The sequence below is a fragment of the Spinacia oleracea genome, chromosome 5 (genome assembly GCF_020520425.1).
Source record: "Spinacia oleracea cultivar Varoflay chromosome 5, BTI_SOV_V1, whole genome shotgun sequence".
Lineage (NCBI taxonomy): Eukaryota > Viridiplantae > Streptophyta > Magnoliopsida > Caryophyllales > Amaranthaceae > Spinacia > Spinacia oleracea.
In genome coordinates, this window is record NC_079491.1 from 60,360,792 (window position 1) to 60,375,118 (window position 14,327).

Here is a 14,327-nt window from a genome sequence, read left to right on the forward strand (position 1 = left end):
GTATATCGTATCGCGAATATTCGTAAGCTAGGCGAAACGAATAATCGTATCGTACGACGGTGATTCGTCAAGTATTATACGATAAATAATAGCCGTAAGGCATTGGTCGCGGATACGAGCAAGACGAGGTTGCCGGCCCATCGAGCCAAGCGCGCAAGGCCCAACAAGCCAGCAGCTCGCCAGCGGCGAGAGCAAGCCCGCAAGGATACGGCTGGGCGCGCGCGGACAACAGCGCTGGCAGCAAGCAAGCAACGAGGCCCAAGGCCCACGGCTGCGTTGCCTTGTGCGCGCTGCTTCGTGGGCTTGTGCGTGTAGATGGCCGGTTGAAGCCTTGTGCCTTGGCCGATCATGTTATAACCTTAGGGTTATAACACTCCACCTCTCATAATGTTTTTCCAACACAACACAACTAATTCTATGTACTTCAGTTTTAACCTAATCAAAGAGAAACCCTAATTCTCTATTTTCCTCCGTTCAAACTGTTCTTCCCTAAAAGCTAAAATATCTTGAGTGACGTCTAAGCTACGAATCTCAAGACGGATCTGAACGTGTCGGTGAACCAAGTAGAGGAATGACATTTGGAGTTCTTGTTCGTGTTCGTGATTCGTTGAACTAGGGAAAACACGCTACGAATGTAAGTTTGCTTAATCTGTACTTTATACATGCTTCCTGGCTTTGGGGATTATTCCGCTGCGTTAATATGCATTTAACTGTATTCCCCTACATTAGGCCTAAGAGAGAAAAACTGCGTTTATCTCCCTTTACCCAGCACTTCTACTTCCTTTGGTTTGGGTTGTAAGCCAACGGAGGACGACATAGTCCGACATCTATCTCAACTACGCCTCAAAATGGCCAAAGCTAAGGATGGACACGAAACCCTCCTACCGCCATACCAACGGACTCTAAACGGTGTATTTGTGCGCGAAGGAGAAGAATAGCCTTGCTACAGCTTCCTTGAACCGCTCATTCGGGATGGCATAATAAAACCAGGGTTTGAGATTTTCCATGACTGCATTATGTTGGACGAGGCACCTCACCTTACCAACATTAAATCTAACACCGAAGAAGCCTTGGATGCCCAAGCTTTACGATTACTATTCGAGGAATTAAGCCCACTAAGAGACAACGTTGTTGTCATCTCCCTGCAAGACGAAGGATTCAATCCTCCCCATTTAATAGTTCCGTCACCCACCACAGCAGAGGAAGCCAAGCACGGATGGTACAAATCGCTTCAATGGATGAAATCAAGAGGGATCAAGTTCAAAATGGCAATTGGAGAAGGACCAAAATTATTCGAGAACCAACCCGACGTCTGAGTCGAAGAGTCTAGAAGTAGTTAGCGCGTGAACCCATTTAAGCCTGCTAACATGGAACACATGGTGTATCTTCATCCATGTAAGAGGCTCGACCTTGTAAGAACTCTTCCCAATCCGTATAGTGATGCAGATGGGGCCTTCATATTTCCTGACGAGTCTACGATCTCTGCCTGTGAGGAACCTTAGTTGTTCCGGTAACACCTTCACCGTTACCATATCTCCCACATCGAACTCGATTGACCTTATGTTTAATTTTGATCGGCCCATTTCTTCATGCGCTTCGGTGCTCGTTCCAGGTATGCACGAGCAATATCAGTAATAATTTCCGGAAATACCTCTCACCAGAAGTTGTCTTTGCTTAATCACTAGCGTTGTTGCAAGCCTTTATAGATATTGTGTTGTCGCTTGTTTTTAAGCTTTCTTGCCTCAACAAAGTCTCCCGAGCAGATACACTCGCGTCATCATCCCCACTTGTGACTGTTGTGCGCACACAAGTGTCTGATCAGCGCCCGCGTCCCCTTTTTGTCGCCAATAAACAAGAGCACTCCTTTTCAGAAACCTTGCTCGCTCGTGCTTCACGAGCCCTTTGAATTCGTTCCGTACAAGGCTTCCGCCCCCCTACCGCCCAATAGGTAGTAGCGCGCTGCACGATCCTGTGCCCAAAACATTTAGATCGTGACACGCGGGGAGTAATCTGTAATGGAAAAACAAGTAAATAGGAGTGAGGGTGTGCACAGGTCCAAAATCGGACCAGAACCGGTTAAACCGGACTTTTCAGAATTCTCGAACCGAGGACCGAACCGGATAAAATTCCGGTTCTAGACCGAGTTGGACCGTTTTCTAAAAAAATTGCGATTTACGATCTTAAACTCGATTTTTTTTACATGATATTTTAGAACCTATATTATTGTTTAAGTATCTCATACATCACATCATAAGCTTAATATAAAGGGGATAAACGCCAATGACCTATAAACAATATTCAAAGTCTTTTTTGTGTTGGGGAGATTATTGTACGTGAGCTGCAAGTTGGGCTCTTCCTTCTGAAATTTTTATTTTTAAAATTATATATGGGTCATTGCCTCATTGGTCCAAACCAGAAAATTCCTGATTTTGACCGGACCGGATCAAAACCCGGAATCGCATATTTTCAAGAATCGAGAACTAGACCAAATTCCATTGATCCGATCCAGTCCGATCCAATTTTTGGGTGGGGACCGTTCACACCCCTAATTGTAGGAGTAATGAGTAAACATTATATTACTAAAAACCGTGCATCACACAGGCTTAAATCTAGTCATAATTATCGTGTTGCCCTCTCACCTTTACCTAAGTGAAAAGAAAAAAAAGAAAAAAAACTATCTCCACTGAAAGTTAACGAGGTGCAAATATTAGATTATTAGATAATAATATAAAGTTTGATTATTGACGAAAAATCGTCAAAAATTTGAATTGTTTAAAGTAATTTTTACTTCAATAAATCCCTCCGAACTCCAAAGCTTCCATAGGGATTTTTATGGAATAATGCAACTCTTTGGACTTTTCATTTGGAAAACAAGTCATGGAAGAGAGTATTTGATCTTGTTAAATTTTTCTTAGTAAAACATCCTTTAATCATTGCAATTAGTGTAATGCAACATTCCATTTAAGCAAAGTACAGGGGTATAATGCAATCTTGTTGCACCACCACGAGATGATACTTACGGCTTTAAGCGCATGAAAAATGAATAGAGACGACAATAAAGAGCAGACGAGAGAAAGCATAAACTTTTCACTATTGGATGATAAAACTAGAAGAGCTTGAACACGAAGGTCGACTACCATGGATTAGCACACATCGACATCGTTCCTATGTTAGCCAAACTGAAAATTAATAAAAAGGAGAGGAAAGGGTAAAGTACAACCTCCAGGCACAGGACGGCAGTAGAGAGTCCAGTCTTTTCAGTACAGATTTAAGCCCCTAATATTTTGGCCAAACTTCTGGACTTAAAATGTACTACTACTACAAAGACCCTGAAAAACCTGGATGGCACGAGGGATTGGATTTTTGATGATTAGTATCCATTTTGCCATATCTGTTGATTTTGCTTAGGAGGTTGTCCCTGGGAACCGCTAAGGGAACCATCCCTCGACATTTGCTGCTGGTGATCAAGAGAAAGCCCACTTGAATGGTAAAAGTTTGGATACCCGGATAGAGGTCCATAGTGCTGTGATGGCTGCTGGTTTTGCCGGAATCCAGAAGGCTGCTGGTTTTGCCCCTCGAAGCTGTTGTAATATGTGCTACCTGGAACCCCTGACAGTGTCCTCGAACCAGCACCCTGAAATAAAAAAATAAAAAAACAAGAGTTTAATATTGACATCTGACATCGGCTTGTACTGTTTTAGGATTTCAGAATTAATATAGCAAAAACTAATTATTAACTACCAACAAATTATCAGAGGAATTTCACTTGTTTGAAAAGGTACATAAAGAAATTATTTGGGGATAGAAGAATGACTAGACAATCCAAGAAAATTGACTTCATAATACAACTGTCTGATTTTATACTCACACTTTCCTTTGCTTTATAATAACTAGATTTAGGTCTCGTGCATGCAAAGATATGCTAAAAATTATTTGACCAATTTTTTTTATAATATGTAATATATTTGACTGAAATATTTTTGGTGGGAAAATTATGAAAAAGGAAGTGACACGTGTCACTCCTGGTATTTGTTTTAGTATAATGTAATGTAATAGAAGATTAAAATAAACAAATTCCCTAACTAGAGGTATTTCAAGAAAGATCGGAAGGAATACTTAAGTAGACAAGAAAAGAATACCTGCTGCAGAGAGAGAAGATGACTGGCGTCTTTGTATTGTGTTCTTAAAAGATCTTCATAGTTCATAGAAGTGCCTGCAGGAGCGCTTGGAGGATTCAGCGGGAAGTTATTCGGAATGCTATTAGAATTCCCAAATGCTCCATATGCTGAGGCAACAGCAGCAGCTTGAGGTAAACTGTTACCTGAAACACTGTTTTTGTACTGGGGAGGCACTGCTGCTGCTGCTAGGGATTGAGGATATGCGTTATTACCCGCAGCAAATGCTTGATGGAATGCAGAAGGCATGTACGTGTAGCTCTGAGGCAACAATGGATAGCCCATCATATTAGCAGCAGTAAAGTGGCCCATGGGCAACGAAGGTTGGGAATATGGATGCATAGCCAAATGTTGTGGAAGAGCAGCTCCACCAGAGATGCTGTTGCCACCAGGCAATGTCTGAGATGTCTGGGCAGCTGAGAAGTTGCCTGCCTTCAGTGCCTAATTGTAGATCAATAATTAGAATAACAGTCCATCCAGATAGCTTTCAAAATAATTTGCCAAGGCCTCTATAGTGTTTCAGAAAGATCAAACAAACAAAAGACCAAAAAACAGAAAAGAGAAAAGGTAACTTGATTCAAGAACAACAATAAATGACTTGAATAAAGTTCCTAGAGGCAACAACAATTTCAGATTCACATTCATCCACAATGATAGAAAAGAAGTAATATCAGCCAATGTGTCATTGAAATTCTATGAAATATGAAATTCTATGAAAAATAGAAATTAACATAAAAACTTATCCAAAGCCCCAAAACCATTTGGGATCATCAACCTTGATCCTTTAATAACCAAACAACAACAAAAATTTGAAGACTTTGAAGCACAAACGAGGGCTAGAACCTTAGAATCACCAAAATAAAATCGGAAAAGCAAAAGGCCTCGAAAACATACTAGGCAACAAAATGCCAGCATTTTTTTAAAGGTAACTCTACATTGGAAAACGTGAGAATTGAATATTGTAAAGGGAGTTATGGAAGAGGGATTAGATCTGCAGATGCCAGATGAGTACAATACAAAAGCATAACCTGCAAAAAAAATGGTATTGCTTACAATGAAGGAAGTAGGTAAAAAAGGGATGACATATTATATTACCTCAGCCATTGAAGCAGTTGGGCCACCATTAGATGAAACTGAGTTGCCATACTTCGATGCCATAGATTGTGAAATGGGGAAAGGTGAATAAGCAAACTCAGCCTCCCTTGGGGGCTGTACATTTGACGCCAAGAGTGTGTTGGGCAAAGAGTTTGAATAAGGCTGCATAAGAAAGAGATAACAGTGAGGGGGAAAATTATATTTCAACATGCACCAGAAGGCAAAATGAGTACGGGAGGAAGAAACATTGGAAGTCAAAGGTGCATAACAAGAAACTCAATACATGATAAAGGGTACTTCGTAAAAGATTGGCTTTTTACGGAAAGATGGTTCAGCAACAAAACAAGATGTGTGATCATCAAAAATAATAAAACATAAAAAACAAGCAAGCATTGGCAGGAAGACACGGCGAGTTTGATAACTTTGCGCAGATTCCCTCAAGTCTCCTGTCATCAAGCTCTAAAAACAATATATATCCTACATCCCATTAATTACATCAAATATTTAGAAGTTAAAAGGTAAACATCATTAAATTCAAGGTTTTCCTTCCACATCTTTCGTTACAGAATAAATTGATATTAGAGCTGAATAGATGACAACATATTCCGAAGTCCACTAGAGAGTATTTTACTACCTCCACCCCAATATAGCTGCTCCATTTTTCATGGTTTAAGTTCATTACCCTTGACCATGTTTTTCACTAATTAATAGGAGAAGAAACAGTATTATCATGTCGAATCTAGTTAATTTTTTTTTAAAAAGATATATTAAGATATACTACCTCCGTTTCTGAAAGTTCTTTACACTTTGGAAAATATGTCCAAAGTATAAAAACTTTGACCGTAAATTCTCACTATTATATACATCAAAAAATTACATGTAAGAACTTGTCAGATTGGTCTCGATATGTATTTTCAGAATATCAAATTTTTATAATTTTTCCACATACGAAATTGGATATATTAGTGGTTAAATATTGCATTGGAGTTTGTGCAAATAGTAACTGTAAAGATCTTTTTGAAACGGAGGAAGTATTAATTAACAAAAATGTGTTGAAGATTGTGAAAAGGAAAATGGATCAATTCAAATGAGATGGACGAAGTACAATGTTTAATAAACTCAGACCTAACTCCTACCAGAAAGTAGAAGAAAAAATTTACCTAACACTAAATTTTTAAAAAAAATCTATATAAAGGAAAAAAAAACCCAAGGACGGTTTTACAAAGTCTCCTGATAACTTTTTGAACAGAATAAGCAGTTTATAGGCTTGGACTCCCCTATGCTTGCTAGGGCTTGGCTTGTATACAGTCGAGTTAATGATAGCTTTCTAAAGCTTTTGCAGTGCACAATACAACACCACGACAGTTTAGAAAATCCTGAAAATAACATAATTTTACAAATTTCTCACGTGAAGAGAGTATGTACTATTACTTTGAACTTTAAAGGATCATCACTGCAATTAACAAAATTATCATAGTAACCTAAACAAAGAACACCTGGCCTCCACTGTTACATTTTCCAGCATCACTAAAAAGTAAAAACCAAAAGGCCTAATCATCAAAAGTTCATCACCAAATCTTTGTTGTTAACCTTCACATCAGTAACAAAACATTCTACAGCTCCATTCCTCAACCAAACCAATCCCAACATTATGGTGAAGACCGTATTTACTCATACAATCTCTGAGATGGAGGTCCAGGGCAGTTATGAGTTGTGAGACATCAAAATAGAATGGAACGACTACTTTAAAGAACAGTCAATACAGTGTGAGAGGGCCTCAACTAACTAAGTGCTCCTACAAGACCCCACATAAATTATGCAAAATCTGACAAACATCTAGGTATTGATTTTCACTGTCACGTAGAATTCCAAATAAGAAACAATTGAAAACTAGAAATACGGTAAAAATATCCATCTAAATGCAGAGTCTAAGGAGCCATCAAGTAGAATACTGTACAGTGTAATGTTATTTAAAAGAGACTCGAAATCAGCCATGAAGCTCGGAATTCAAAGTCCACTAACAACCAAAAAGGTGCTATTAGGAGTTGTAAGTGTATTTTTTATTTTTATTTTTTTGAAGAAAGAGTTTTAATAGTATTAGAAACTTAACCAGGAGAAAATACACTGTAAGACAAGAATGATGATTACAAAAAAAGAACTACCCCCAGCATACTCTGAGAAAAATGCAAATAATTTACTTGCAAAAACATTGTGGCCATTTTTCTGGCCCAGGTTGACAGCGTTGACTAGTTTAATTATAAGTCTGAAAAATAAATAATTCAGTCGGAGGTATTTCTCAAAATGCGAAGCAACTCAGCATGTTTACTTAAAGTGCAACTTAAATTTTTAGGGTGATTTAATAAAACAACACAAAAAGACATAAGGCCAGACTCTTTGTTTTAGCGTATTAGATCCTGACCCAGATAAAATTGCAACAATTATTACTCCCTCCGTCCCTTAATACTCGCCCCGGTTTGACCGGCAAAGAGTTTTAGTCAATTTAATTGACTTATTAATTTATTAGGTGGTACTCCCTCCATTTCTTTTTGATGTATCCATTTGGAATCTGGTGTGGTTTTTAAGAAAAATGGAATATTGGTTTGTATGGGTATAAGTGTAATGATTGGGTGTAAGAGATTATAATAAATAAAGGAGTGAGAAAATAATAAAGAAATAAGGTAAGAGAGAGGAGTGATAATGATGGGTAATAAAGAAGGTGAGAGAGTGGGTATATGGGGAAGGGAAAAGAATTAAATATTATGGGTGGGGAAAATTAGGTGGGAATATGGGTAGAATCTTTTGGTATTTTGGTAATTAGATAGAAATGTAAGGATATTTTAGGATAAAATGTATGTCCAAAAATAGAATAGATTCTAAATGGATACAACAATATGAAACGCTTAAAATGGAAATGGATACAACAAAAAGAAACGGAGGGAGTAGTTGATAGTGGGATATTTTTTTTAATATAGTTAGCGAGAAATATGTCAAATAAAGGGGGGGGAGGGGGGAATATAATTTTTTAATGTTTATTTTAGGAAGTAGGAATATATGTAGGCCCATGGTTAAGTGAGAAATGATATAATATTAGTAAAAGTATGCCATTTATAGAAATAGTGCAAGTATTAAGGGACGACTTCATGAGGAAAGCGGGGCGAGTATTAAGGGGCGGAGGGAGTATCTAAAAACAACACCAGACAATAGGCAACAGATTCGGTAATTACATTCTTAATATTTACAAAGAGAACAGGGGGAAGAAACACATAGATTGTATTATCCTCACCATTACACCTGACAAAGAAGGCATGCCTTGCATCTGAGAGCTTGTTTGTAAATTGGCATAGGAATTCAACTGTTGGCTGTTATCAAAACCGTAATTCGCAGTGGACGAGGGAAAAGAGTACTGATTGGCTTGTGCAATTTCAGGAGCTTCCTGTTTCAACATATCCTGCTGTGAAGCTGATGGAGCATCAAAATTGCCGGAACTACCACCCATTCTGTGAGAAGTGTGAACATCTGATGCAGTTCTGAGATGTTCATCCTCATAGTATTCAGGATTTCTATGGAGACAACAAGCAAATATGAATGAGACATCATTATGACACAATAGATGAAAGATTAAGTTACGAAACGTGACATACCTAGCTTCAGAGTGCACAGTAGATGGATCATCAGCAGATAAAGCGGACTCCTCCTCGTTACTTGCCATAGCTCTTGAACCAAAAGATCCAGAAAATGGAGCATTCACCCCAGTCCCAAAACTACCAAAGCTCAAATGAGAGCATTCAGCAGACTGAACTTGAAGGTGATCAGGAATTTTCACAGCAGGACCATCTTCTTCAGATGGAGTATCCTCCTCTGGCAAAGACAGAGTCTGAAAATTGTTGGTCACAGTTGATACTGATGCACTGGTGTCTTCAACTGTAGTAAGAACAAACAAAAAATAAAAGGTTAAATCAAAGGATTGCATAAGACAGTGTACGCAAGACATAAAAGAGAGATGCTGAGATTATTGAATGATTTAGGAGATGACTCTCCAAAGTAACATTGGCTTAGATTCATATGAAATGATCAGCTATAAGTAACCTTAAAATAGGTTTACAACAAACTACATAACCCATATGCTCCTTTGAGGCCTTAATTTGTAAAAGTCTCATCGTTTAAGCAGTAGGGAGAAAGAAATGGTTTAAGATTGTTCTTATGAAAATTCGTTTAACCTAAAAAAAAAACATGTACATAAAATCATAGCTCTGTTGAAGAAATTTGATGTAAGCACAGGAACTTTAAAGAAATGGATGAAAAAAAAAATCCATAAAAGCACTAAGATGGTTAAGAAATTCTAGAGACTACTATATACTTTTGCCAAAAGCCTTCAATAATAATGTTCATTTCCAATTTATAAGAAAGGAAGTATATGTTTCACTTTACATCATTATATGCAGTATGTACCTTCTTGATGGTGAACTTGGTATGAGCTGATGTTTTGGTACAAGTCATTATCGAAACCAGATGCACTACCAGAGTTATCTTCCTGTATATTTTGATTAGATCCCGGCATAGACCGAGCAAAGCTTGAATTTGCGTTATCAACAATATCATCCTCCTCAAATCGAACCTCATCGGATTGAGGTCTGAACTGTTGATTTGTCCTATCATACGGGTCACCATATTGTTCAGAATCTACAGAGGGTTCCATAACGGCGGAGACACTAGCAGCTGGTGGGTCCTCCTCTAGAGGCCAGTCATCATTAGGAGGTAAATGTCCAGACGCCCCTGAGTCTTGGTTCCCTTCTAAGACCTTGGCAGCATAATTTTGTGATGGATGCAAATCACGAGGTGCACACACGGCAGGAGATTCCAAGTGATGCTGATTATTAACATGTTGAGATGTATTGAAAGTGCTGCTAACTTTTCCCTGTGGTCTTCCCATCTTAACAACATCAGCCATTGATACTTGACCAGGCATGCCTGACCAGGCAGATTGAAAGCCAGAAGATGGCGGTGCAACTACAGATGTTTCAACTGCATTATATGAGAATTGTTTATCCATGGTAGCATCACTGCAGCAAAGATAATAGCTACCCAGAATGAGTAACAAGACAATCCAAGAGTACAAGTTTCAAGTCACCTATGTTTTCAGTTGACTATCACATTGGGAAAAAGAGTGATAAAACTACATTGGAAAAAATAATAGCTGGACTGCTGGGAGGTCAGAAATATAAAAGTGCAGATATCAGAGAAAACTACATTGGAGAGAAGTTGTGGACAAAACCAGTAAAAAAAACGTTGATAATAAAAAACAACCAAACAACTTACGGAGTATAACAACACACGTTAAACCATTCTCCGCACTTCTTTCTGTTACAGTTCTTGATTGAATGACTAGATCACGAAAAAGTAGAGCCATGTGTAGAACAGAAAAGCAAAACTTACAAAGAGACGGTTTCCAACGTATTACTAGCATGATCAGATGGCTACATTATATTTCCCAGATCTTATGAAGTAAATACTATGTTCACATGAAATGAACAAGATTTCTTACATAATGATTTTACAGTTTTATATAGTCAACCGATTAAGCAATATCATTCAGGCATGCAAACTAGTTCTGTAAAGTAAGGTCTCAAATATAAAAGATGACACAGGGGAAAAAAACCTAGCCTTGTGATACTTAACCCCAAAAGGATAGAAATGCTCTAAACCTATTACGAAAAAACAAAGGGGTGTAGCCTTTCCTATAACATTGACCAACAGTAAACAACAGCCTAGTTATACATTAGAGAATAGAGACTACCGCTATATTTCAAAAGCTGCTGACTATATATTCAGGTCATTACAATGTCTTTCAGTAGCAAGGGTGGAGAGAAAAGAATGGGAGAGAAGGAGAATGAGCAGGGAGAGGAGGCGAATGGAGAAGTGGAATCATATTGTCCCTCCAAATGAACTTACCAAAAAGGGAGAGCAAAACCATTCTATTTTTCTTCCCTTCCCCAATATATACTGAATCAATATTTTCCTCTCTTTCCCTTCCCTTCCTTTCAAATTCTAATATTCGAACACACTATTAAGGTAAGCAAAAGGGGATGTGAAGATGATTTGCATTTAGTTCATAGTACTTTGCAAAAAGAAAATTAGCACACCATGTAAAATATACATAAAGGTATTTACTTGTCAACTATGAGTAGAACATCACTAAGAAAACACATATACTTCCTCCGTTTCCATATAGTTGCAACACACTTTTTCACACACTTTAAGAAAAAGGAATCAAACTTCTTTATTATGATGGCATAAACGGAAAATTCTATTGTTTTATTTGGTGGGTGACAGGTTAGGAGTAAAGGAGAATTAAGTGAGGGAACAAATGTCATTGCATACAAAATAGCTTTCAATTTATAGTGTGTTGCAAGTATTTTGATATTTCCGTTTTAGGAAAGTGTTGCAAGTGAAAAAGAAACGGATGAAATAACTGCAAAAGGATGTACTACATAGTGAAAGAGAAAGTGACAGCGAACAACCAGACAAAATGAGCTAAATCCCCAAAGGAATAGGCTATATTTCAAAATGTAAAAGTTGTAAAAATGAGAGAAGGGGGTAAAAGCATACTTGATAGGTGGTTGTCGCCTGTTTACGTTATGTCCAGCCATACCCACGGCAGAACTTATATAAGGATTTGGTTCATTTTCCTTCTTGTAAGTAGATTTACCACGTGAAGCACCATAGTCTGAAAGAATCCAATAATCAGAAACAAACTCAAGCAAATCACTGATCAGCAGCATCCATAACTACAACAATGGAAAATATAACTTACCAGAGGTACCATATTGGGCCATACTACTGCGACTGGAATAACGGTCTGATCCACCTTTGCCACCTCGAGTGGAAGTGCTACTCGTACCACGAGCCCTTGAATCCCCCACATCTTTAGTCTGAAGCAAGAGAACATTCATAAAAAACACATAAAAACAATGAAGCTACAATCAGTCAAAGATGGTTGTGAAAATGAAATAGGGTTTAATTAACTAAAGGTCATTGTGGAAATGGAAAAATAGAATGATTTAAAAACAAGTACACAAACTTAGGATAGTTGTTAGTTAAAAGTAAAACTACATCCACATAACAAGCAGTGAAGTGCTGTACGCACAAACATGTACCTCGTAAACAAAATACACAAGTAATTTAAATGCAAGGTATATGAAGTGCAAAATGTAGTGAAACAACATTCACAACAAGCAACTAGTATTTATGTATCATCTTCAAGCTCACCTCTTTTTTCTTTTCACGTTTACTTTTCACCTCATGAAATGGATCTGCATAGACAATAACTTAAAATTAGAGTAAGCTCAAATGCCAACAGAGGTAAAAATCAATAAATGAAAGCTACTATTTCAGCTATACAATGTGAACTGTCATCTTAAAAACAGAAGGCAATGTTATGGAAAAAACGCAAACTATGATAAAAGATGTTCAAACCACAAAGCAAGCAATTTATTCACTTCTACAACCCACAAAAACACAGCTATATATTCCTATTCATTCGCTACAAAAACACAAATTTTGTTCAAAAAATTAGCCAGGTGGTATATAATTTGAAGCGGAAATTTAAACCATGACCTCTCAATTGAAATTCTTCTATCAACTTTCATCAGAAGATTCCAAAAACTTTCCAAGACCCATAAAATAGCGGGAAACACTGCAAACAGGATCTAAAAGAACACTTGAAAATAAAGAACCAATGCTTCCCAAAAAGCTTCAGTAACAATTAATATCACAGTCCCTAAGCAATCACTTAGTGGAAAAGGAAGTGAACACTGCAAAAAATCCAAACCAGCTGTAACGATATTGAGCAAGAGACAGGGGTCAATCAACACCATAAGCAGAGTGAACACCATTAAAAGGAAACAGCCTCTAGTAACAGATCCTTTCAAGAGTAGATAACTCAAAAACCACATGAAACTAATTACTTAAAGCCACCAACAAATAAATCAGGCTGTAAATTAAACTTGTCTAACTCCTCATACCCCAATATAACGAAAAAGAGACAGGCCAACAAACTGTCAGCTCCATAAAGTAAGTATAAAACCCACTTAATAGAACACGAATCACTGAATCTTGCTTCACCCGAAATGCCCAAAAACACCAACCAGAAACCTAAAAATAACCCCCCAAATTAGGATATAACCACAAAAAAAAGGAAAAAGAATCCCCAAAAGAAAGCCAAAAAATTAAAGCACCCACATAAAAGGAAACAACGAAAATCAAAACTAGGTAAAATCCATAAAATTAGACATAAAAATATACAAAAATTAGCAAAACGCACAAAATAAAACACAATAAATTCAAATCTAGCTCATTTAAATAAATAAAAAAAAATCTAAAAATTAAAATTAAAAAAAATACCTTGAGAAAGGAGGCGATTAACGGCTTCATTAGGGTCCATGTTACATTCTTTAAGCATAGCATAGATCTCAGCTTCAGGGCAGTTCACAATCTCTTTTAAACTCTGTATCATCTTCTTTGATGAAGTTGGAACCACCTGATTCACATTATTATTCCCTCCTCTTCCAACACCCATCTTTTCTGGGTTTAGTTCAATGGATCTGAACTATTTCTGGGTACTCTAAACTTCTGGGTTTTTCCTCTTTCTCTCTCCTCTTGGCTGCTGCTTAACAATCCGCCGAAACTCAAACAAGAAGAAGATTATGAAATGGGGGTTAAAAAAACAGGTCTTTTTTCTCTCTCTAAGATTACACAGAATAACTGAAAACCCTCTTTTTGTTTCTCTCTCTAAATAAAGATGGTTTTTTATGGATTTTGTTTGGTTTTTTTATAGAATTGGTGATTTTTTTTTATTTTTTTTTCTGTTTGTGGGAAGAGCGAATAATTAGTGAGAAGTGGGGAAGATTTTTTATTTATTTTATTTTATTTTTTACGCTTCTTCGAAGGGAGGGAGAGAGGGTAGGGTTTCAAAAGGGGAATCATATTTTAGTATTATCCAAAAATATTAGTAAAGGAAAAAAATTAATTTAGGAAAAAAAAGTAAGAAATTTCTAGCTA

General features: G+C 37.3%; 1 protein-coding gene across 2 annotated transcripts; it reads right to left on the bottom strand.

Moving 5' to 3' along the window:
- Window positions 1-3,072: 3,072 nt before the first annotated feature.
- LOC110776764 (uncharacterized) lies at window positions 3,073-14,097 on the bottom strand. Of its 2 annotated transcripts, XM_021981331.2 has the most exons (11): window positions 13,671-14,097; window positions 12,537-12,580; window positions 12,082-12,199; window positions 11,877-11,994; window positions 9,720-10,330; window positions 8,912-9,191; window positions 8,554-8,830; window positions 5,271-5,432; window positions 4,322-4,616; window positions 4,140-4,213; window positions 3,073-3,634 (listed from the first exon to the last, which is right to left on the bottom strand). In XM_021981331.2, exons 1-11 carry the CDS (start codon window positions 13,843-13,845, stop codon window positions 3,371-3,373), a joined length of 2,418 nt encoding a protein of 805 aa, XP_021837023.1. In that variant the 5' UTR covers window positions 13,846-14,097; the 3' UTR covers window positions 3,073-3,370. The 2 variants fall into 2 exon arrangements, with proteins under 2 accessions (XP_021837023.1, XP_021837022.1); XM_021981330.2 differs by having other exon boundaries at window positions 4,140-4,616; window positions 13,671-14,093.
- Between the last annotated feature and the right edge of the window lie 230 nt (window positions 14,098-14,327).

What these genes read in the sequence shown, in the direction of transcription:
- LOC110776764 (XM_021981330.2), bottom strand. Translation starts at nt 13,845, where the DNA reads ATGGGTGTTGGAAGAGGAGGGAATAATAATGTGAATCAGGTGGTTCCA. An exon ending in TAATCGCCTCCTTTCTCAAG is followed by an intron (nt 12,581 to 13,670) that starts GTATTTTTTTTA and finishes TTGTCTATGCAG; the next exon opens with ATCCATTTCATGAGGTGAAA. An exon ending in GGCCCAATATGGTACCTCTG is followed by an intron (nt 11,995 to 12,081) that starts GTAAGTTATATT and finishes GGATTCTTTCAG; the next exon opens with ACTATGGTGCTTCACGTGGT.